The 20,857-nt window shown below is 37.9% G+C and overlaps 1 protein-coding gene across 4 annotated transcripts in view; it reads right to left on the reverse strand.

Annotated features, from left to right (window-relative positions):
• Window positions 1-20,857, reverse strand: part of sgcd (sarcoglycan, delta (dystrophin-associated glycoprotein)) — a 196,014-nt gene that overhangs the window by 53,951 nt on the left and 121,206 nt on the right. For all 4 annotated transcript variants that reach the window (XM_057360575.1, XM_057360574.1, XM_057360572.1 and 1 more), the window contains exon 2: window positions 17,105-17,290. In XM_057360575.1, coding sequence (XP_057216558.1) covers window positions 17,105-17,290 — 186 coding nt within the window. The remainder of the gene's footprint in view (window positions 1-17,104; window positions 17,291-20,857) is intronic.

Consider the following 20,857-nt stretch of genomic DNA (forward strand, 5'->3'; position numbering starts at 1 on the left):
AAAAAGAAAAGCTCATTTACAGAAAAGCTCATTTTCAAAGTTGGGTGTAAAATTTGTACTTTTTTATTTTACCTTTTGTCTGGCACCTCAGCTGCGGGAATATTACTGTTTTTATGGGTATGTTTTTACAGTGTATGTTGTAACTTTCTACCATCTTGCTATTCATCTGAACACAAGAATTTTGTGCACTTTAACTAATTATTCTGGAGCCACGGGAAAACAACATCCTGTCAATAGTAACTGGCTGATGGCACCACAATATGAGTACATTGTTAAAGTTGACTGATATTGTACCAGAAAACCTAACCAATAGGCAACCGTCACACTTTTCATAATCTATTCAGGATTTATTCAAACCTGATGCAAATTATTGCTGACCGACCAATCCCCAGCCGGCAGATGAGTGTCGCCTCGCTTGACTCTCTCAAATGCCAGAAAGCAATCATGGAGAGTGACAAAACTGCTGATGACACACAATGTCCCGCTTCAGCTTGAATGTGACTGCTAGGCTGAACAACAGTCCTTCATATGACACCCAAAATCTCCTCTCTCCGACTGAGACGTACGCTCACTGAAGACACGTCCGATAAGGTCTTTCTCTCCTTCGATCTAGGATGATCAGCATTCTATGAAAAAAGACTCTTTCTCCATCCCACAGGCTGCTTTATTGAATCAGGCCACAGGGAGATTGAACAGCCTTGTTTTCAAGGAACAACATCAAAGAGGAGTGTCCACTTCAAGGTCTCTTTACTTGAAGGGGTGTTCATAAGACTGACATGACACCTAGAAGATTTTATGCATGTTTATGACAACTGTCATTAAGTGTCATTCGCTGATTTGTGTCATTTTTAATGCAAAGATGACACTGTTTGTTATGACAATTTGACCTAAAGCAATACACAATACCCTGTCAGGGTCTTTGTCATGACAACTTTGACATTTACCAATGTCAAAGATTGAAAGATATTTTAAGCGCACCTAACCCCTATCAACCACTTGTCAACCATTAAACACAACACACAAGTAAAATTACAGTCACATGTATTTATTCCATAAAATGAACAAAACAGTATAAACGTATTATTAACAAGTCGCTTTGCAAACCTTCTGAACTGAAGCCATACAATAACTTAGTTCAAGGAACTCCGGGAACGGACATCAACGCATCTTTTTTAATATTATTATTATTTTACGAACATCAACAAATCTGTAAACAAGCCGGAACATTAGAATGACGTGATCGGTAACGAGAGCCAATAGCATTTCACACTCAAAGCTGACGCAATAATATTTCACTATGAAGGCTGACGTAACTTGGCGCCAGATTTGAAAATTTGGAAACACAGCAGAAACCGTAAGACAGCAGATGGGGATTACTTTCGCGTCTGTTCCTCATATAAATCAATGGTTTCACCTCGGTACACTTGGAATATTTGTACGTTTCAAACATTTTAACTGCTTTGTATCTGTATCGTGCTGTTATTTAATAATGTGTTGTGTTACTTGCTCAAAAGCCCTGAATATCTGTGTATGTGTAATGTAAATATAGTTATCACGACATTTTGAAATTAATATATATTTTCTCGATTTTTTTTTTTTTTCTCGATTAGAGTTTGGTTTCTCGCCACGTTTGCATACTGTTTTTGCACACTCTGCTGACGGGGGGGCTGCTTTAGAATCTTAAAGTTTACTTAATTAATATTGCATATAGGATTATTATCTGTTATATTGACCTGTGCTTCTCTGTCTTTATTCTAATATGTGTGCTCTCACTGAGCGTGTGTGGTGTGTGTGCGTACTTGTCTGTGTACGTACTGTGGTGTGTGTGTGTGTGTGTGTGTGTCTCTGTGTCTGTGTGTGTTGGTGCGTGTGCGTGTTGTGTGTGTGGAGTGTTTTGTGTGTGGGTGTGTCTGTCTTCTGTGTTTTCAACCTTTTCTTGTTTTTGCAGGTACAACTTTGATTGTTTTGCTTATAGTCAATATGTCTCATGTACAGCTGCTTTGTAACAATGAAAATTGTAAAAGCGCTATATAAATAAAGTTGAGTTGAGTTGAGTTAATATAAAACCACAACACATGCTATTATTGCAAAATAATACCCCAAAATGTACATTTTTAATGACGGTAGACGATAGTCTTGCGTACTGCAGGGAATGGCGCTAATTTAGTCAATGTTTGTCGTATGTGATGAAGGGACAAAAGACATACGTATGTCATATGGGATGGAGGATGTTGCATTAAAATGTCATTAAGTGTTAATACTCTGTCAAATAGTTTAATAAAAGTGTCATGAATACTTTTCTTGACTTCAACTACAGTGGTACAAATTTAACCTGTCATTAAAATATCATTAAGTGTTAACACTCTGTCAAATAGTTTAATAACAGTGTCATGAATACTTGTCTTGACCAACTACAGTGGTACGAATTAACATGTTTATGACAGATTTATGACAGGTTATGTTGTCTTGGTAATGTCAAGTTGTCATAACAAAGACACTGACAGGTTATGATGTATTGCTTTATGTCAAGTTGTCATAACAAAGACAACTCAAACAATGTCATCTTTGCATTAAAAATGTCATAAATAAGCGAATGACACTTAATGACAGTAGTCATAAACATGCATAAAATCTCCTTCATATTCATGACATGTGTCATGTCATGATTATGAAGGTGTCATGTCAGTCTTATGAACACCCCTTCAAATAAAGTGTTACCGATTCCTCCACACACTGGGAGGTTTAACCTGTGAGATGCCAAGAAAATACTATCAGCTTTCTGACACTGGCCATCGACTGTGACCATGTGGTTGGAATGGAAAGAATCTTTCTTTCCCGGAAAATTAAAAAAATGCCATGATGAATGTGTTACTTAAACCTGCAATCTGTACATTTTATGGGTTTAAAATGATTGAAAAATCTATTATTGAGCAAGTACATAAAGAAATCCATGTTTCAAACTCTCTCTTTCCTTATGCCATATGGCAACGGTAAGCTTATAATAAGTTAAACTTTCAGCAAGAAATGTTAATTTGACATAATTTGACGTCGACACCTAAAGAAAAGCATGTAATCTAAAATATGATGTTTTGAACAGACGGCGATAGAAAGACAAAAGTTACGGACTACAGCTTTAATGAAATAAAAAACGTCTCTATAATTATTCAAGATGTATAAAAATATACATTCTAGTTCTTAATATACAATTTTACAAAAACTGTAGTACAGCTTTAAGACAATCTAAAAATGTTTGTTTTGGCTTGTTTCTCAAGCAAAGTTATTTAATGCCTTCATTATCACTGACGTTCTAAGAGTTCGCTTTCAATGTAAAGAGAATTTTCTGCTAAAATCTGCGTTGAATAGATAAGGAAAAGCTTTTTTAGATGAAAAACTCTTAAAAGAAACTGTCTGAAGCAAGCTGAAAATGACTTCAGGGTAATGTTTTTTGACGCAAATAAAACTCTGTAGATTTCCTTATAAGCATGTGCTTGTGTATCCAAGTACATCACTGGTAGCAGTCTCATCTAGGTAAGTTTCAGACTGCATGCCAAAAGCTTTTTATATAATAACAAAGACATGGAAAACGACTGCACTATTCTATAAAATCTAGTGACCAAAGCACTACGGGAGGGCACTTAAACTGCAAAAGTGCTCTCACCCCTTGAACAGATAGGAAAACAAGTCATCATGCCCTTTGGGCTAGAAATAATAATGATAATAACAATAACTACTCTTTGAATGTCACTCTGACAGTTTGCTTTATATCAATGCTGCCTGAGTGCCCATTGTAAACCTCTGTAGGTTTAAAACAGCCTGCTGCTTTTATAGCTGTTGTTGGGGGGTTAGATTGGATTCAGATAGAAGACAAGAACAGTTAAAGGAAGTCCTTCAGAGCCGGCCACATCAAAGTATTTACTGATGATGCCTGACCGCTACTAAAACTATATAGCATAATAAACAAACATGCTTCAATTCACTTCAAGTTTACTTTCAACAGTACAGTATCACTCTGAGGTGTCATTTATTTGACTGAAAACAATAAATTGGTTTTATATACGGACTCATATTATTATGTATGAGTAAAAAAAATATTATGTTTAAGATAAGTGTTTCAGTGGTTCAGACAAAACGTTTGCCAGTTTATATATTTTTTAAATATGAGAAATTATTTTAAAAGACGCAAGAGAAGTACTAAGCTGCTCATATTGGCAAGCAACAAACATCGGAAACACAAACAAGCTGTGATCATATCATCCCAGTGCTGTAATATTACTAGTGACACATCACCGCTCCTGGAAGGCTGCTTGTCCAATCAAATTAAAGGACTGGATCTAACTATTGATTGATGTTGTTTTCACACTGAAAACCAACATGACAACAACCTAAATTTAGATAATTTATCAAAAGTACAATCCTTTACAATCATGCAGCCTCTTCATCATCAGAAACAGAACGCAGATACATTTTATAATGCACTTCATTTTCTCAGCCGGCCACTTGTAACAGCCTCACCGGTCTCTCAAATGATCTTTCCTTGAGGTTCCTCTGGTTGGTCTCAACTCATAGGGGTTAACTGCTTCCTCTCCCGGGAGTTTCCCACAGGCTTTGATCCACATTTCAAAGGCGTTCTGACCTACCCCAGCTCCTCCACCCTCTCTCTTTTTTACGCTTTTCATAATGCATAATCTTTTTCGGAGGTACAAACAAAGACTTGATCAATGGGATTGTATTCTGCAAGAGACAAAAAGGCATTGCGCTCTACCCTCTGCGCTTATGTTTGTCCACAGAGACAGAGAAGGAGGCTGACGGGCCCGCCTGCTAATGCAGACCCATGATAGAACAAAAGAAGTCGGTTGCATCACCCTCTTATTTTTCATTAGAGGGCGAGAGCTGGAACATGTCATCATAGGGAGATCCAAGTGAAAGGATGTATGCATACATAAAATGAGATTAAACTTTAAATGAAACATTATATAATGAATATGTCACAACAGGAAAGGTTAAGTTTAAAACTGAAGTCATATGTTATAAATATATTATTACTATGTTATGACTATGTTATTACATGAAAGCGTAAAATAGACTGTGAGAAGACGTTGATAAATGTCCTGAATGTCTTTATCTCACATTTGGATCATTATTGTCATATTTTTTAAGATTTGTGCCACTTACAGAGCTAATACATTTCAAAAACTCTGCATCTACAACCCAACATTGCAATTCGTTTCCACAGTGTCCGAAATCAAACAGTTGTCAAATCTAAACAGATGGTATGTCCTTCCCATCATTTCCCTAAAGATTGTTAATTTGCTCTGCATCTGGTCGGCCATTGTGACAAACACCCCAGACACTCGATACACTCAATCTCACATTGTGAAACCTGGGAATGCTTCAGCGGGCCGTTCAGCCTCCTCATTTCCATTTAGCTCCCTAACAATTAATTACATTTGTCAGGGGAGTAAAATCAGTTACATTTCCCTTTTGATCCCACGCCTGACCTTTACAAGCTGCTGCCGAGCGGCAGATTCGCGAAAAGCATCGGCGGCCGTACTGGAAGAAAAATCGCAAAATCCGACAACGTGCCACCTGAGCCCTTTAGATGCAAATCAGATATTCATCCCGAATAAAGTCAACAGGCTGCTTGAGAACAATCATTTGCAAGCTTTCTCTCGGCTTTAATCTAATTTTTTTTCCTGCTGATGCAGGCAAACAGAAAACGTGCAATTGCAAAGAAACTAATAAGGCTCAGTTCAATTGAATATGCTGTACATTCTCCTGCTTGTTGAAGTATTACTTTAAGTAGTGTATTCCTCTATGAGGAGTGGAAGCTGTGGCACTATTTTAACAACCAGGCATGCCCATTAAAATTACATTGTGCACATTTGAATGTCATTACTTTTGGATCATACTGCTGATTGACAAATATTTGACAAGGTCAGCAATTTCCATTTACTTTGCCTGTGATTGCTGTTATTTTCCTTTTATGACGAAATACTTAGATTTTTTGCACCAGTCATAAAAACACAGTTATTGCTAACGTAAGCTGGAGAAGAAGGAATCCAACACAATAAAAAGTGAACAATTCCGACATGCTGCACCAAAGCCAGAGGCTTTTCCGGGGCTCCAGAGGATAAAAAAGTCATTTGCTAGACCTGACACATTAAGCAATGGCGTACTTGGGTTAATAGAATGTAGCACCATTTTCAACCTGCCAACAAACAAGAGCTGCCACTGTGGCGCCTTGCCGGCATCCATAAACTGAAAAAAACACAGAGCCTTTAGCCGCAACACACTATAATCTCTAAAGCCTTCCCCCTACAGGGCATGATAAGAACTGCAGATATACTCATCTCATAAACCTCTTTTCTGGGTCATTAATGGAGGGCTGAAGCTGAAGAAATAATGGTTCTAAATGCAGATGTTGCATTTAAATACCAAGCTGATCTTGTTGTTAAAGGTTTAGAGCACTTACGAATGGCTAATTTGCTTTATGCAAAAGGTAGTAAAGCAAACATTGGCTAGTTGAAGCTTGTTAAGTTTGATTCATATTAAATGGGTCAGATGATGCCAAAATAATAAAGAATAAACTACCAATGTGCTAATACCAATAAAATCTGCCCTCACCAAATAACCCCTAAACGATGGAAACCCCATACAAATAAATAGCAAAAAAATTTAAATCCTCCTAAAATTGTAAAGCGTGAAGACAAATGTGCTTATGTTTGTTCCAAAATGTCACTGACAGTAAACCTTAACAGTCACGTCAAGGCAAGTTCAAACTAAAGCCTCAGTGAGGTAAAATCATACTAAGGTTTCCAGTCCCATAAGCCCTCTAGAAGACACAAGCGGGTGATCAAAACCTAATATATTTTAGCCTCTCAGCTGGACATGATTTCTGATGGACAGATGTGGAGACCCGAGAACCAAAGATCAGGGCCCATTGAGCACAGATGCCCATCCCTCCAAGAAGGTATAGCTGCTCGATGGAGGTCCTGATGCGGGCCCCTCACCTCATTAGGAAGCAGCATCTCTGTGGTATTGCAGAAGAACAGAGCAGTTTGGCATTGAGCCCAGATCTGATGATGCCCCCTTGTTAAATATGGGTGTTTTAGAGTTCTGTGCCAAATAAAGAGGAGGTGGAATAACCTTTTTTGGTCACTTTGAAAGTGTGCTGGCAGAGGATGAGTTAAGATGAGACAGAGTGTTGTCCTAACTGAGACAGACCAAGGACTCAGTGAAGGGATGAAATAAAGGCAAATTAATGAATAATGTCACGATTCTATGCACTAGCAGATCTAAAAAAATCTGTTTTGTGGTTTAGTTAAAGTCTTATAGGTTTGGGTCAGCTTAGTGTTGAATGTTAACTAAATTACCTATATATGTTTAAACTTTACAGTCTTTCTCTCCTGGGAAAATGGAACAAAATGTAGATGACTCATGTTGTACTTGATTTTTCCAAATCTATAGAATTAGAATATTACCTCCTACAATACAACCCGCTACCCACTAGTAAGTCTGTATAATTTGTCCAAGAAAATCATATTACTGTAAACATAACTCCACACGTGCCCTGAGCCTGTGAGAGAACAGTGCCACTTCAAAGCATGCAGCACATGCATATTTTACAAATTCTAAACAAATTACAATTACAACGATGCTAAAATATAACAGGTTTGATTTATTTTGAACAATTTCCATAGTTACATTTGTGTCCTTCCATAGTTTTGATGTTTAATTTTCAAAAATGTGGAGAAAATAACTGTATGTGACTTTTAAATGGCTGTGTATGTGCCAAAAAAGTAATACACAGCCTTACAGAAACTGGCAGTACACAGCGTTCAACTATAGCAAAGCTTCCTCCCTGGCCTTCACAAACTCAGAGCTTAGATTACTAAACTGGCATGAAGGGCAGGGCCTCCAGGGAAGGCACAACAACATCACCACATCATCTCTTGGTCATTTAGAGGCTCTCAACACCAGCTTTTGAACTGACAGTTATTGTTTCTCCCCCAAGAGTTCAATTAATTTTAGTGCGAGTCTTGCTCTAGGCAAGAGAGCTCAAATGTGCATGAGGGTGTCTGTAGATGCGTGTGATTGTATGACTTCTCTGTAGTTCACTGATTCATGTTCACAGTTGACCCCATGCTCACGTAAAACCCTTGTGATGCTTTTGGTGGAACTGTTACAAAACGGTTAGTCATGACGCACATTTCCATAATAACATGGGAGAGTGTCAGCACGGTGGTGCTCAATGAGAGCAGGAAGCACGAACAGCTTAGTGATATAAATAGAGCTGCCGCCAGGCGCGGATTAACGCACAGGCTCGCCTAGGCTGCAGCCTAGGGGCCCCACCTGTTTAGGGGCCTCTGATGGGCAAGATTTTTTATTTGAAATTTACTTCAGCGGGAACAAAAAAATAGACCTTCGTTGGCCCATAAGAAATATAACAAAAAAATAAGCCAGTGATTGGATAGATGTGACATTTAGGTCACATCTGTCCAATCAGCTTCAGGTGAAATCATGTCAATCATTTTCATTTACATCACTGCTATTGCCTGACGGCATAGCGGCAAAATGTCAGAAAGAAAGTACAATAGTGGAGCACAAAAACGGAAAATACAAAGGTTAAAAGAACAACGTGACTAAGATAACAGCAGGAGGACTGGCAGCTCGCGTTGGCTAACATCGGTGCTGCGGTTGAAACAACTGCAGCGGGATCCTTAGCTGTTGCAGCAGGTAGCTCATCATGTCATCGGGAATATTTCAGGGAGTTATTCCACAATGACACGCATATTATACAGGTTGGTTTTTAATTATGGCTTTGTTTTTATACACAGTTTATGTAATGCTCAGTGTGTCTCAGTAAAGATCCACCGAGGCGTTTTTAGGGGCCGTTCATATTTCGAGTATACTTGTATAAAACTGGAGCTTGCGCAGAAAAGTAACCAGGAATGTAGAGGAAACACTGTAGTATTTGATGTCTCAATGTGTGTGTATCCGAGTGCGATTGTTCTGACGCCCCTCGCAGCATTGGTTTGTGTCTCAGCTTGATTCTATCAAACCCTGGTGCGTTTGCATTCATCTTACGTCATCATGAACGTGCATGACACGTGGTAGTAAACAGAACACGGGTCAATATATTGTGTTTTTTATTCACTTGATGCTATGCGCAGCACAGAGTAAACAACACTTCGTCTTAGGGGCTGTGTCCACCGAGGCGTTTCTGCCGGCGTAAGGCGTATTTTTTCAATTGTTTCCAATGGAAACGCTGCATTTTTTGAAGACGCTAGCAGCTGGCATTTTTTTTCCACACTCAGCGCCGGTGACCTACGTTTTTCCCAAACTCAGTGCCGGCGTTCGACCAGGATCCCAGAGTTGAAAAATGTTCAACTTCGGACAGAACGCTGTGCCTGCAGCGGGTGTTTTCAGCCATGTAAAAGCGCCTCGGTGGACACAGCCCTTTCTGCTGCTTGCAAACAGACTATTTATCATTTATTTTTAAATCTGGAAATGTCGTATTACCATTCATTTGCCGCTCTGATTCCAATCGCAATGCAAAACAATGCAGGCTCACTCTTGCTCAAATCCAAGGTAAATTACCAACACTGTCATCTCTTACATGTGTTTTATTGAAGTAAATACATTGTAATCGGCTAAAATGCATGCGCAGGGTTCGGTACCCTGGTGCGCACCTGAGTTTGCATGCCAGCTTTTACATTAGCGATTTTTCATGCAAACCGTGCTCCGTTCCGAACTAAACTATAAGCGTGAAAGGCACCTGAAAGCCACCTAAGGGGGGCCTCACACAAAGAGCAACCTAGGGGCCCCTGACCACCTAAATCCACCCCTGGCTGCCGCCATCAGAAGATCTACCAGGAACAATAGTCCAAAATCATGAAGCATAATGTGTTTCTTGCCTTGCAATTTTTTATGCATGACAACGTTTTAGATGTTTCAGAAACAGCACCAGTTGTAAAAATGCAACTGCAAAAAACTTGATCCTAGTAATATTTTTAAATACATTGTGTATTGTATGTATTTATAAGGTATGTTTAAGGTGTAGGCTATAAGGTAAATATAATATATATACAGTAAGGCGTATAAGGTATACAGAAGGTATATAAGACATAAGATATATATAAGGCATAAAAGGTATAAGGCATATATGAGTTTTTTAAGGTATATATAAGGCACATAAGGTGTTTATATAAGGTATAAGGCATATATGAGGTGTTTAAGGTATACAGTATATAAGGCACATAAGGTGAATATAAAAGGCATATACGGTATAAGGAATATATGAGGTGTTTAAGGTATACAGTATATAAGGCACATAAGGTGAATATAAAAGGCATATACGGTATAAGGCATATATGAGGTGTTTAAGGTATACAGTATATAAGGCACATAAGGTGAATATAAAAGGCATATACGGTATAAGGCATATATGAGGTTTATAAGGTATATATAAGGCACATAAGGTGTATATGTAAGGTTTATAAAGTATATGTAAGGTATATATAGGTGTATATATATAAGTACATATAATGTATATAAGGTGTATAAGGTAAATACAGTATAAGGTATAAAAGTTGTGTTTATAGTACATATACATTTTGTATCTGTATATGAAACTGTCGAAATGTCATGGGTTCAACTGTAACACGTTCACAGTGGTATAGTCTACGTGATACGCAGGTATACACTGATACCCACTAGAAAAGGTCAAGGATTTCAGTATACCCACTTAAAAAAGCGTGAGGATATGTAACAATTTTTCGTAAGCCTTTCGTAACAGCAAACATTTGTTTGTGTGGTGGATCAATAAATGAGAGAGAAAGGGAGAGAAAACGTATACTACAATGTTCATAATTGTTTTAATGTTTATAGATAAGAACTCCTGGCCAGCCAGCAAGTCAGGCTAGAGACACTGCCAGCAATCTAAGTGCAACCGGAGCTTGATAAAACTGCACAAATATTCATTGTTAATTATCAATGTCAATAAAAAACTGGGTCAAGCTTATGAGTGCCAGTTGCGCCTATGAAAACTAGGCTAAAATCTAGTTATTAGTGACAAGCATGAGAGTTTTTAACCATTTATTTCAATATGATTTACTGTAAGTCTTTGACATGGCCTTATAATCAAGATATAAAGATTAGTACTTTCACAGGATATTCTTTACATTGTGTTGGTTGCCCTGCTCTGCTGAAAAAATAAAACAATAAACCCTGCCCAAAACAAAACAGATGCAGATGGGAATCAATAGAACACCATTAAATCTGATTGGAATAATAATGCCCAAAACATTTTTTTATATTTTATAAAATTATATTTTAGCAGGGTGGGTTTATGTAGAAATAGTACATCACAAATAAATGACTTTAAAGCTGGGTTTTCAAAGATTTGATCACAAATGTGCATTGAAAATTGCAGATAAAACCAGTGCTTTAGGGATTGTATACATATACCATCTAAGGCTAAATGTAGCTCTTAACTGGCTGAGGTAGAGAGTGATTAACAAAACCAGCAAGTCCCCCCAGCTGTCATTGGCTATTGAAGTCTTGCGTTGCTTACAATAAATTGTTAAGCAGTCTTTCAGAATGCTCTTAATTACATATACTGTAGGTGCATACTGTATGCATTAGTAGGTGTGGTGGTGCTCATAGGATGTCGATCTAAGACGGGCGAGTATAAGGATGGAAGGGAAAAATCACAGTATAGAGAATGTGAAGCTGACGTCACGCCCTATGTTGCATGTTGCAGTGGCGCCACCATCTTGGGAGGATAATACTCCACTGCTATTATTGTTTTGATTTGTACCGTTACTTGTTTTGTTTGATATATGGTGAAATCGAAAGTGAAAGAACCATTGGCTTTTCCTGAACGACTCTGCGTAATGCTATTGCAGTTTTTAACACAACAAGAGCGACCTACCATGGTTATATTTCCTAATCAAACAAGAAAAACAAACAAAACAATACAATATAACTAGACTAATGGTTAGAGAGTCGGACTTGTGACCAGAAGGTTGCCGGTTCGATTCCCAGGGCCGGCGGGTAACGACTGAGGTGCCCTTGAGCAAGGCACCTTACCCCTCCTTGCTCCCCGGACGCTGCAGTGATAGCTGCCCACTGCTCCGGGTGTACGTGTGTTCACCACTTGTTGTGCGTGTGTGCACTACTCTCTGGATGGGTTAAATGCAGAGGTCACATTTCGGGTATGGGTCACCATATCTGACTAATAGGTCACTTTCACTTCAAATAAAAATTCAAATAACAAAAAAATTCACTTCACTTTCACTTCATATTGTAAGTTTCATTACTATCCAAGATTTCACTTCATCATGAGTACCTATGAATATGTATGAGATCATCCTGGAAATATGACATTAAAATCACCATGATCCCCATGTTGGCTGTCGAGCGCAAAAACTTCTCAAAATATAATAAAATCACCTCTTAGATGTTAAACATGCCTCATTAGTCCCGACATGGGCAAGGCCAAATAGCTGTGAAATTAAGACATTAAGACACATCTGCATGGTACTATATTAATCAAATTAATATAGTACAATGTTAATTACATTTTGTCTAGAGAATGTTAAAGTGTGTCAAGATACAAGGACGTAAATGCAGATGGAATTTCGAATGTATACCGCCCCAGTTCACATTGGAATGCATCGTCTTTTGACATCTGAGGACACTAAATATTTTATTTCGTCCCTGCCCTGACATATCGACCCACACAAGGTACCACCCAGCCATCTGAGGTGACATAAATCAGCTAAACATTCAGCTGCTCAACTGCATCTGTGATCTGCACAGACCTGATATCCACAGGCCCCTTGAGCACCCAATGCCCTTCACACCATCTTAATTCCAGACTAAGACTGCCTTAACAGGAAGCTCTGAAGACCAGAAACTAGACAGCAACAAAGTAGCATCAGTTAATGTGCGACCACAGTTCACATAAACATATATTTAATATGCAGAAATGACAATATCTGCATCGCAAGAGGGTTTTAGTCACGGTTAGGGTTCAGACCTCAGGCCTACACTGTGAAAATTGTTCTGTCAGGTACTCCAAATGTTCTTTATGATGATTGTGACATCATGAAACCGCCATGGCTTAGCTCATGAAAACTGATTAGCTTCTGCACTTGTCGTTTTAATTTTAAATTTTAAATTACAAATGACAGTGCGGAATTACCAATTTTATAAACACATACATTCCCGTAGTACTGTAAATGATGCCTATTAAAAAAAAAAAAAATCTGCCAATGGGGTAAGGAAAAGAATCTTGAATTAAGGTTTACCTTTTTCTTAGTCACTCAATTCAAGATTATTTTTCTTACCCCATTGGCAGATTTTTTGCTTGTTTTAAGCACAAATTCACTGAAATTTCATTTTTTTTTCATAAAAACAAGACTTATTTTCTTAGGTCATTTTGCTCATCAAGAAAATGCATTTTGATTCAAGAATTTGTAGACATTTTTACTGGAAAACAAGAAAAAAAGACTAAGAAAGTCATTTTTTGCAGTGTACATGTTACACTGGAGAATCTGGTAAATGTAGGAAGAATAATGAACATCCCCCGTCTCTTGTTGTACTGTGTAGTCTTCTCGAGAATCAGGGAATGATTGTATCTTTTGCAATAGTGGTGTATGAGTCTCTCAATTGTTCTCAGTGTGAAAAGATGGGCCAAATATGAAGAAAATGATGGAAAACCTAATGAAAGTGCCGGATCTGGAAGATTTTTCTGAAGACCAGTGGACTGTTTAATGGCTCAGATCAAACAAGAAACTCTTCAACAACTATCACATCACATAAAAACTGTCATTGATCGACCAGGTAACAACACACATTATCTGGGATGAAATGTTAACTTTTGAAGTAAGATATTTTTGTAAATTCGCATGCATTCTGTATTGCGGACTATATGGAAACTTTTGTTACGTTAAATAATTTCTTCAGGGTAGCACTACATTAAAAACAAACCTTTGTTTTTAGAATTTCACTAATTTTTCTTAAATTGTCAACACTGAAAAGGTGTATGTAAACTTATGACAACCACTATATATACTGTATACACAAACACACATAACCTGCAGCTCATAAATATGTAGTACATTCGGACAGGAAAGGAATCTGGACGGACACCTCTAAAATGAAAAAGCCTTGTGCAGCACTTAAAACATAACGTTCCGTCTCCAAATAACTTGTTATTTGATGAATTTATTCATTTTCACATTATGACGGTTGAGCACACAGGTCTCTCTACATCTTTAATTCATTGGAAAATGGACAGCATGCTGCCTCCTACAAACACACACACACACAACAGTTTGCATGACTCATCACAGGATCTGATGTTTACCTCACGAACACAGTAAGCTCTATATGTGTCTGAAGATTTAACGGATGACAGAAATAACAATAAAAAAACAGAAAAAATAACGACAGGCCTTTGGTAGAGAAACACATATTGTATCTATGCAAAAATATACAGTATAATAACTGCAAAGAAAACACTAAAAAATTCTTGACAACAGCCTTTTAAAAGTCTTGCTCTAGACACTCTGCTGCCTTGTCAATGTACAACATATAAACTCTCAGCTGTCTGTGACATCATACAGTATATGCATTCCACTGTCTGTGACATCATATGCACTCTCTGCAGCCTGTGACATTATGTGCGCTCTGCTGTCTATGACATCATACTGCATGCACTGTCTGCACTCTGTGACATCATACTGCATGCACAATGTGCTGCCTGCGACATCATATGCACTCTCTTATGACAAGCTGACATCACAATGTATGCACACTTTGCTGACTGTGACATCATAAAGTATGCACTCCCTGCTGTCTGTGACAACATATGCACTCTCTGCAGCCTGTGACATTATGTGCGCTCTGATGTCTATGACATCGTACTGTATGCACTGTCTGCACTCTGTGACATCATACTGCATGCACAATTTGCTGCCTGCGACATCATATGCACTCCCTGCTGTCTGTGACATCATACAATATGCACTCCCTGCTGTCTGTGACATCATATGCACTCTCTGCAGCCTGTGACATTATGTGCGCTCTGATGTCTATGACATCGTACTGTATGCACTGTCTGCACTCTGTGACATCATACTGCATGCACAATTTGCTGCCTGCGACATCATATGCACTCCCTGCTGTCTGTGACATCATACAATATGCACTCCCTGCTGTCTGTGACATCATATGCACTCTCTGCAGCCTGTGACATTGTGTGCGCTCTTTGCTGTCTATGACATCATACTGTATATACTGTCTGCAGTCTGCGACATCATATGCACTCTCAGCTGCCTGTGACAACAGATGCACTCTCTGTTGCCTGTGACGACATGCACACTCTTTGCTGTTTGTGACATCATACTGTAAGCACTCTGCTGTCTGTGACAATATGCATATTTAACCACTCAATGTGTAAAATAATATGTTATCCTTTTACTGAGTAGGGTGACACCAGAGCCCTGACACCCTTAAGTAAATAGGCAAATAATTTGTGTTATGATTGCTTTTCTTCTGTTATGGCATTATGTGGTAATATAGGTAGAAATTCTTTTCAGTTTTAGATCTCTACTGTTATTATGCAGTACAGCACTTGGCATAACTCCGTGTTTTGTTGCATAAAAGGGAAAATTAAGGCTGTGATAACGAACAGAACAGAACATGATCACTTGCACAGGCTGTCAGGAGACTTTATTTCTCTATTTATGTTGTTAAGTTTAAATTAAAAGTGTTGTTAAAAGCCAATCCTGCAATATGACTATGAGAATGGACATGCAAAGTGAGATATAATATAGCAACGGCACCAGCAGTGTCTGTCTCAATAAAAACTGATCACTGTTCACTGTGAATTTACTCAGCTGCAGCAGGGCAGATTGTCCAAATAACTGTTAAACATGAAGGTGGTAGTTAACAAACAATAAATAACAACAGTAAATGTGTCATCTACTGCTGCATACAACCATGTAGGATGTCATTTTTTAAATGATACTTAATACAAGTTTGAGCTTTTCCTGAGTGTTGTTGAGCAATTTACCCAAATATAAGCCAGAAACAGACAACATGTTGGGCATTTTCTCATCATAATCATCTGGGTGGCCAACTGACCTGAGTCTGGGTTCAAAAATCTTCCAACTGGTGGACTTCTCGTATAATTTTCATTTATGTCTCAGATGCTTCTATTAAAATTGCTGCTTGTTTAGACACAAGACTCAGTCAAGAGTTGAAATAGGAAAGTATTTATGCAAATCTTTCATAAAATTATTTTCATTTCGATAGCATTTAAACATAAATGGACAGCAGCATGTCTTCAGTTTCTCTGCTGAGGTTGTATATGACATTACAGATAGCTAAATGTGCTGAATGAGCAAAACACGGGAAATAAAAGATAATAACGCCTCAGAAATTAGATATCGCTTTGAAGAAATTACTCAAGCATGACTGGAAGATCTATGTGATGGAAACCTGGTATTTCTTTCACTTATTTTTTTCAAGTCGCTCAAAGCCTAGATACCCATACCCAGCAGGCAGAAAGTTCAAGTTCAAATAACGTTATATAAATAATTTTTAATTATAAAATAATTATAATTATATAAATAAATTTTTGGATGTATATACTGTATAATCTGTACTGAGTTGGGCTAAAGGACCCAAGACCCGATATAGCTACAACTACAAGACACTCCATTAAAATGTGTTTAAAGGAACAGTTCATTCAAAAATGTTGGTCGGAACTGCTTGAAAATTGAAAGTTCCTTCATCATTTATTCACCCTCATTTCATTACAAACCTGTATGACGGTCTTCTGCAGAACACATAAGAAGATATTGTGAAGAACGTTGGTAACTAAACAACATTGACCACCCTTGACTTCCATTGTATGGAAACCACATTTCTCAAAATATCTTTTTTGTGTTCCACAGAAGAAAGAGTCATATACAGGTGATGAACATACCTCTTGCCTATCTGGCCACTTGACCGATTCATGGCACACAAGAACATTACACAGACACATTAAACATACACTGGTCCAGAGTAAAAAAGCCACACTTACTATAGTGAAGTTCATGACTTTGAGGATCCAGATGGTGAGAGCAAGGTTGACCACGATGAGGATCATGAGGAGGAGAACAAAAAAGTAAAGGCAACGTTTCCGCCAGCCGTAGATTCCCACTTTATACACTTGTGGCTTTTCGGTGCTTTGGACATTGTTCCTATGTGGACACTGTTCCTGGGTCATCTGCGAACAAACACAAATAAAACATTAATGGAACGTTCTGTCTGAGGTCAAGCTCGACTAGACGGTCGCTGAACGACCATTGATCGTCTATCCCACAATCCCCTTTGACTTCTGTATTAATGTGGTTCTGCACCATTAATCTTCAATGGCCTCTATTTACGTTGACATTCTAATAGTCCGGTATAAAGCACGAAAAGACATGGTATGTTTCAAGTGCCATAATACGAGGCTAATATCTCAGTACAGAATAGAACTTACTGTCGGCAGCATTTTGAGTTGCTGTCTTCGCCGGCGGAGTCAAATCGCATTTGACAAGCATGTACATTGAGGCCACACTGAAACAAATGACTCCCGACAGCTCTGTGAAACTTACAATGTACAAGAGCACACAATGAAAAATTCAACGAGGGTTTCACATAAACATTCTGCCCTTATCATACCTTGTAGTGTATAATCACAGCATTTGAAGCAGAGGGCCTTTCATGTTATAGAGCTTCAAAAGGAATGGGAAGTAAATGGCAGACATACTGTTATTAAAGTCAGGCTTGAGCTGAATTATATTTGAGTGCTGTTGCCCTTTAATGCCCTTTTCATTCAGACTTTCTGGTTGACTTATTTTAAGAGTTTTGTAAAGGCGTAAATACACTGTGTAAAAAAAACGTGAATTTAGAGACAGTGCCTTGTTATGGTCTGCCTGTTTGGAATAAAACAAAAAACAATTTAATAATAAATGGAACTCTGAAAATGAATGGAAGTCAATGTGAAGTGTATCACTCAGCAGTAACCATAGAAACTCTGATGGTGGGATACCATGACAGAAGTTTGACCCAGTCAGTATTACTAATGTCTTAAAGGTACAGTTCACCCAAAATGAAAATTCTGTCATCATTAACTTACCCTGAAGTTGTTCCAAATCTGTACAATTCTCTGTTTTGATGAACACAGAGAAATATATTTGGAAGAATGCTTGTAACCAAACAGTTTTCGGCCACCATTGACTACCATAGTGGATTTTCTGGGTTTTACTACACCATGGTAGTTTGGTTACAAGCATTCTTCCAAATATATTTCGCTGTGTTCATCAGAACAAAGACATTTCTACAGATTTGGAACAACTCGAAGGTGAGTAAATGATGACAGAATGTTTATCTTTGGGTGAACTGTCCCTTTAAACTTGATTTTAAAGTGTTTGCTGGCTTAGCTTTGCACTCCCTTAAAGCTCTGGGAGTGTTAACTTGTTATTCTTTTCTAGTGTTATTCTGTTAATGGACATAATTGTCAAAGCAGGCACATTTGGCCAGTGTGATGTTTATTTAATGTATCTAGGTATCGGTTCAGGGATGTAGTTGTGCTTTCTGAGCCACCATTAATTTGGTTAAAGATTTAACATAGGCCTACAGTAAATGAGAGCTTGTGGACAGATTAACGGGAGTCATTGAAAAAAAAAACATTTATTGCCGGTACTCTTGTGTAGGGAGAGCGCACTGGGCATTACTTTGCTGGATGGAGGCTAGTTGTCACATTTTTTACCAATGTGAACATTTTTTTATGGTGGGTTAATATTCAATACCTTACACATAGACCCATAACTTCACAGATTTGCTGTGAAAAAGCTTTTGAAGATTTGTACCATTAAGACTCAATCTTGACTGAAATCCCTAGTTACTGAGATACAGCCCTTGACAACTACCCACATTCTAGTTGTTATTCTAGTAATAACATTTTAATTGGCCAAGTGCCACATTTTACATCCGAAAATATTTATAGATGACCTTAAACATTTATTAAAGTCTAACTACCAAAGTACATTATTTCAGATGAAACCAACTGTTTCTCATTAATTCTTGCAATCTAAAAATATAAACAGTATCTTACTTGTTATTGCAGGCAAAAGTACATTAACAACATTAATAGCTTTGCTAAAGAAGTATGTTTGTCTTTTCTTTAAAATTGCAGGTAATAAACTGAGAAAGCGACACCCACTCTTCATAAGGAACTTGTTACTTTAAAGATTAATTAAATGTAACGTTGTTTCATGAATGCAATTCGCCCTTAATGAGATAAAGCAGAGCATGGCACTGCAAGTATATTAACTGCAGGTTAACAGAGATCATATTGCACGGTCTGCACTTTCCTTTTGAAAATTAAAAGAACATTAGGCAATGTTCATGTTAAATTGCATTGTAATGTGGGAATATATCATCAAAACCAAGGAAAGAGTGTGCCCACCTGATGACCCCTGTGAAGTTTGTATCTCTATCTTATTCCATATTTAGTCTTTACCCCGTTTTTTCCTTGTTACCAGCATATTGGTTACATACTTCATTTAGTGCAACACTAAGCAAGGGATAATACCATCTGATGTAATAAACTATGATTAAAAATATCAGGATTATAACATCTAGTCTCATTAAGCAAACTGATTGCACAATGTGCAGTTACCTTTTAAAAATGAACATGACTGTAGGCAATGTCAAGAATAATAGTTTGAAGCACAACAATTGATAACCTATACTGAATCATTCAAACGGAATTGAAATCAGGTTGATTTTTGTCTTGGTTCATACTATACTTCAATGGGAAGATTATCATTGCATTTATTTTAGATCATTTCAGGTTTAATGTTTACTGTCCTAATGTTCATTCTTGCATAAGGTACCGTTTACAGGCTTTTAAAGCAAAATAGTGGAGGTCTCACGCTCTCTTCAGAGCTCCATTTAAAGCCACATGTCCTCATGTCATTGACCTCATGTCTCATTCACCGATGAAACAACATAACAGTACAAAACACATAACATTACAACAAATGAGCGTAAGTATGGTAAAAACTTATAGTATGCACAGAGATGACTGGCAGACAGGAAATTCAATTATTTTGTTCTGATCATTTAATAAGACTATCACATAAGATTAAAAGAGAAGAACAAACAAATTGAAGAAAAAATGTCTAGCCATCATTTCTGAAGACGTTTCTAAGATGTGAATGGAGTTGCCGGATGGGGTGAGGAGGTAAAACAGCACTCCACTCTGCTGGCTCCTTGGGGAGAAGAAGAGATGGTGAGTTACTCATCTGTGAACCGGAGTGTCAATGTACCGCCCTGTTTGTATCAAACACTGCAGGTGTTAGTCTGTATGGTAACAGCACTGAAATAAAACGGGGGAAAAAAACCCCACAGCTGAAGAGCAAGAACTATTGATCTAACTCACAACAGAGTAAAAACACACTAGCAAGAACACACATTGAGCTACTTTTAGCAAATTACTGTATATTTTAAGTCAGTGTCAAGAGAATTGTTTTTAAACACATTATAAATGTTATAAATATATTGCTGAAACACATTACAAAGAAGTATGTAGTAATGAATTGTGAAGTTAAACAGTTTTTCAAAAATTTTGTGTTCAGGATTTTTTGGGCGGCTCGATGATGCAATTGAGCGTCCGAGCATGCATGGCCCCTCCCCTAACACTAGAGCGCCTTAGCATCAGTGATCTGCTCAATCCCGAGCTCATCTCGCACGCACACGCTTTCAGGCTCTCACTCTGCCCAACTAAACAAATCTCACGCCA

This window comes from Triplophysa rosa, linkage group LG19 (genome assembly GCF_024868665.1).
Source record: "Triplophysa rosa linkage group LG19, Trosa_1v2, whole genome shotgun sequence".
NCBI classification, from domain to species: domain Eukaryota; kingdom Metazoa; phylum Chordata; class Actinopteri; order Cypriniformes; family Nemacheilidae; genus Triplophysa; species Triplophysa rosa.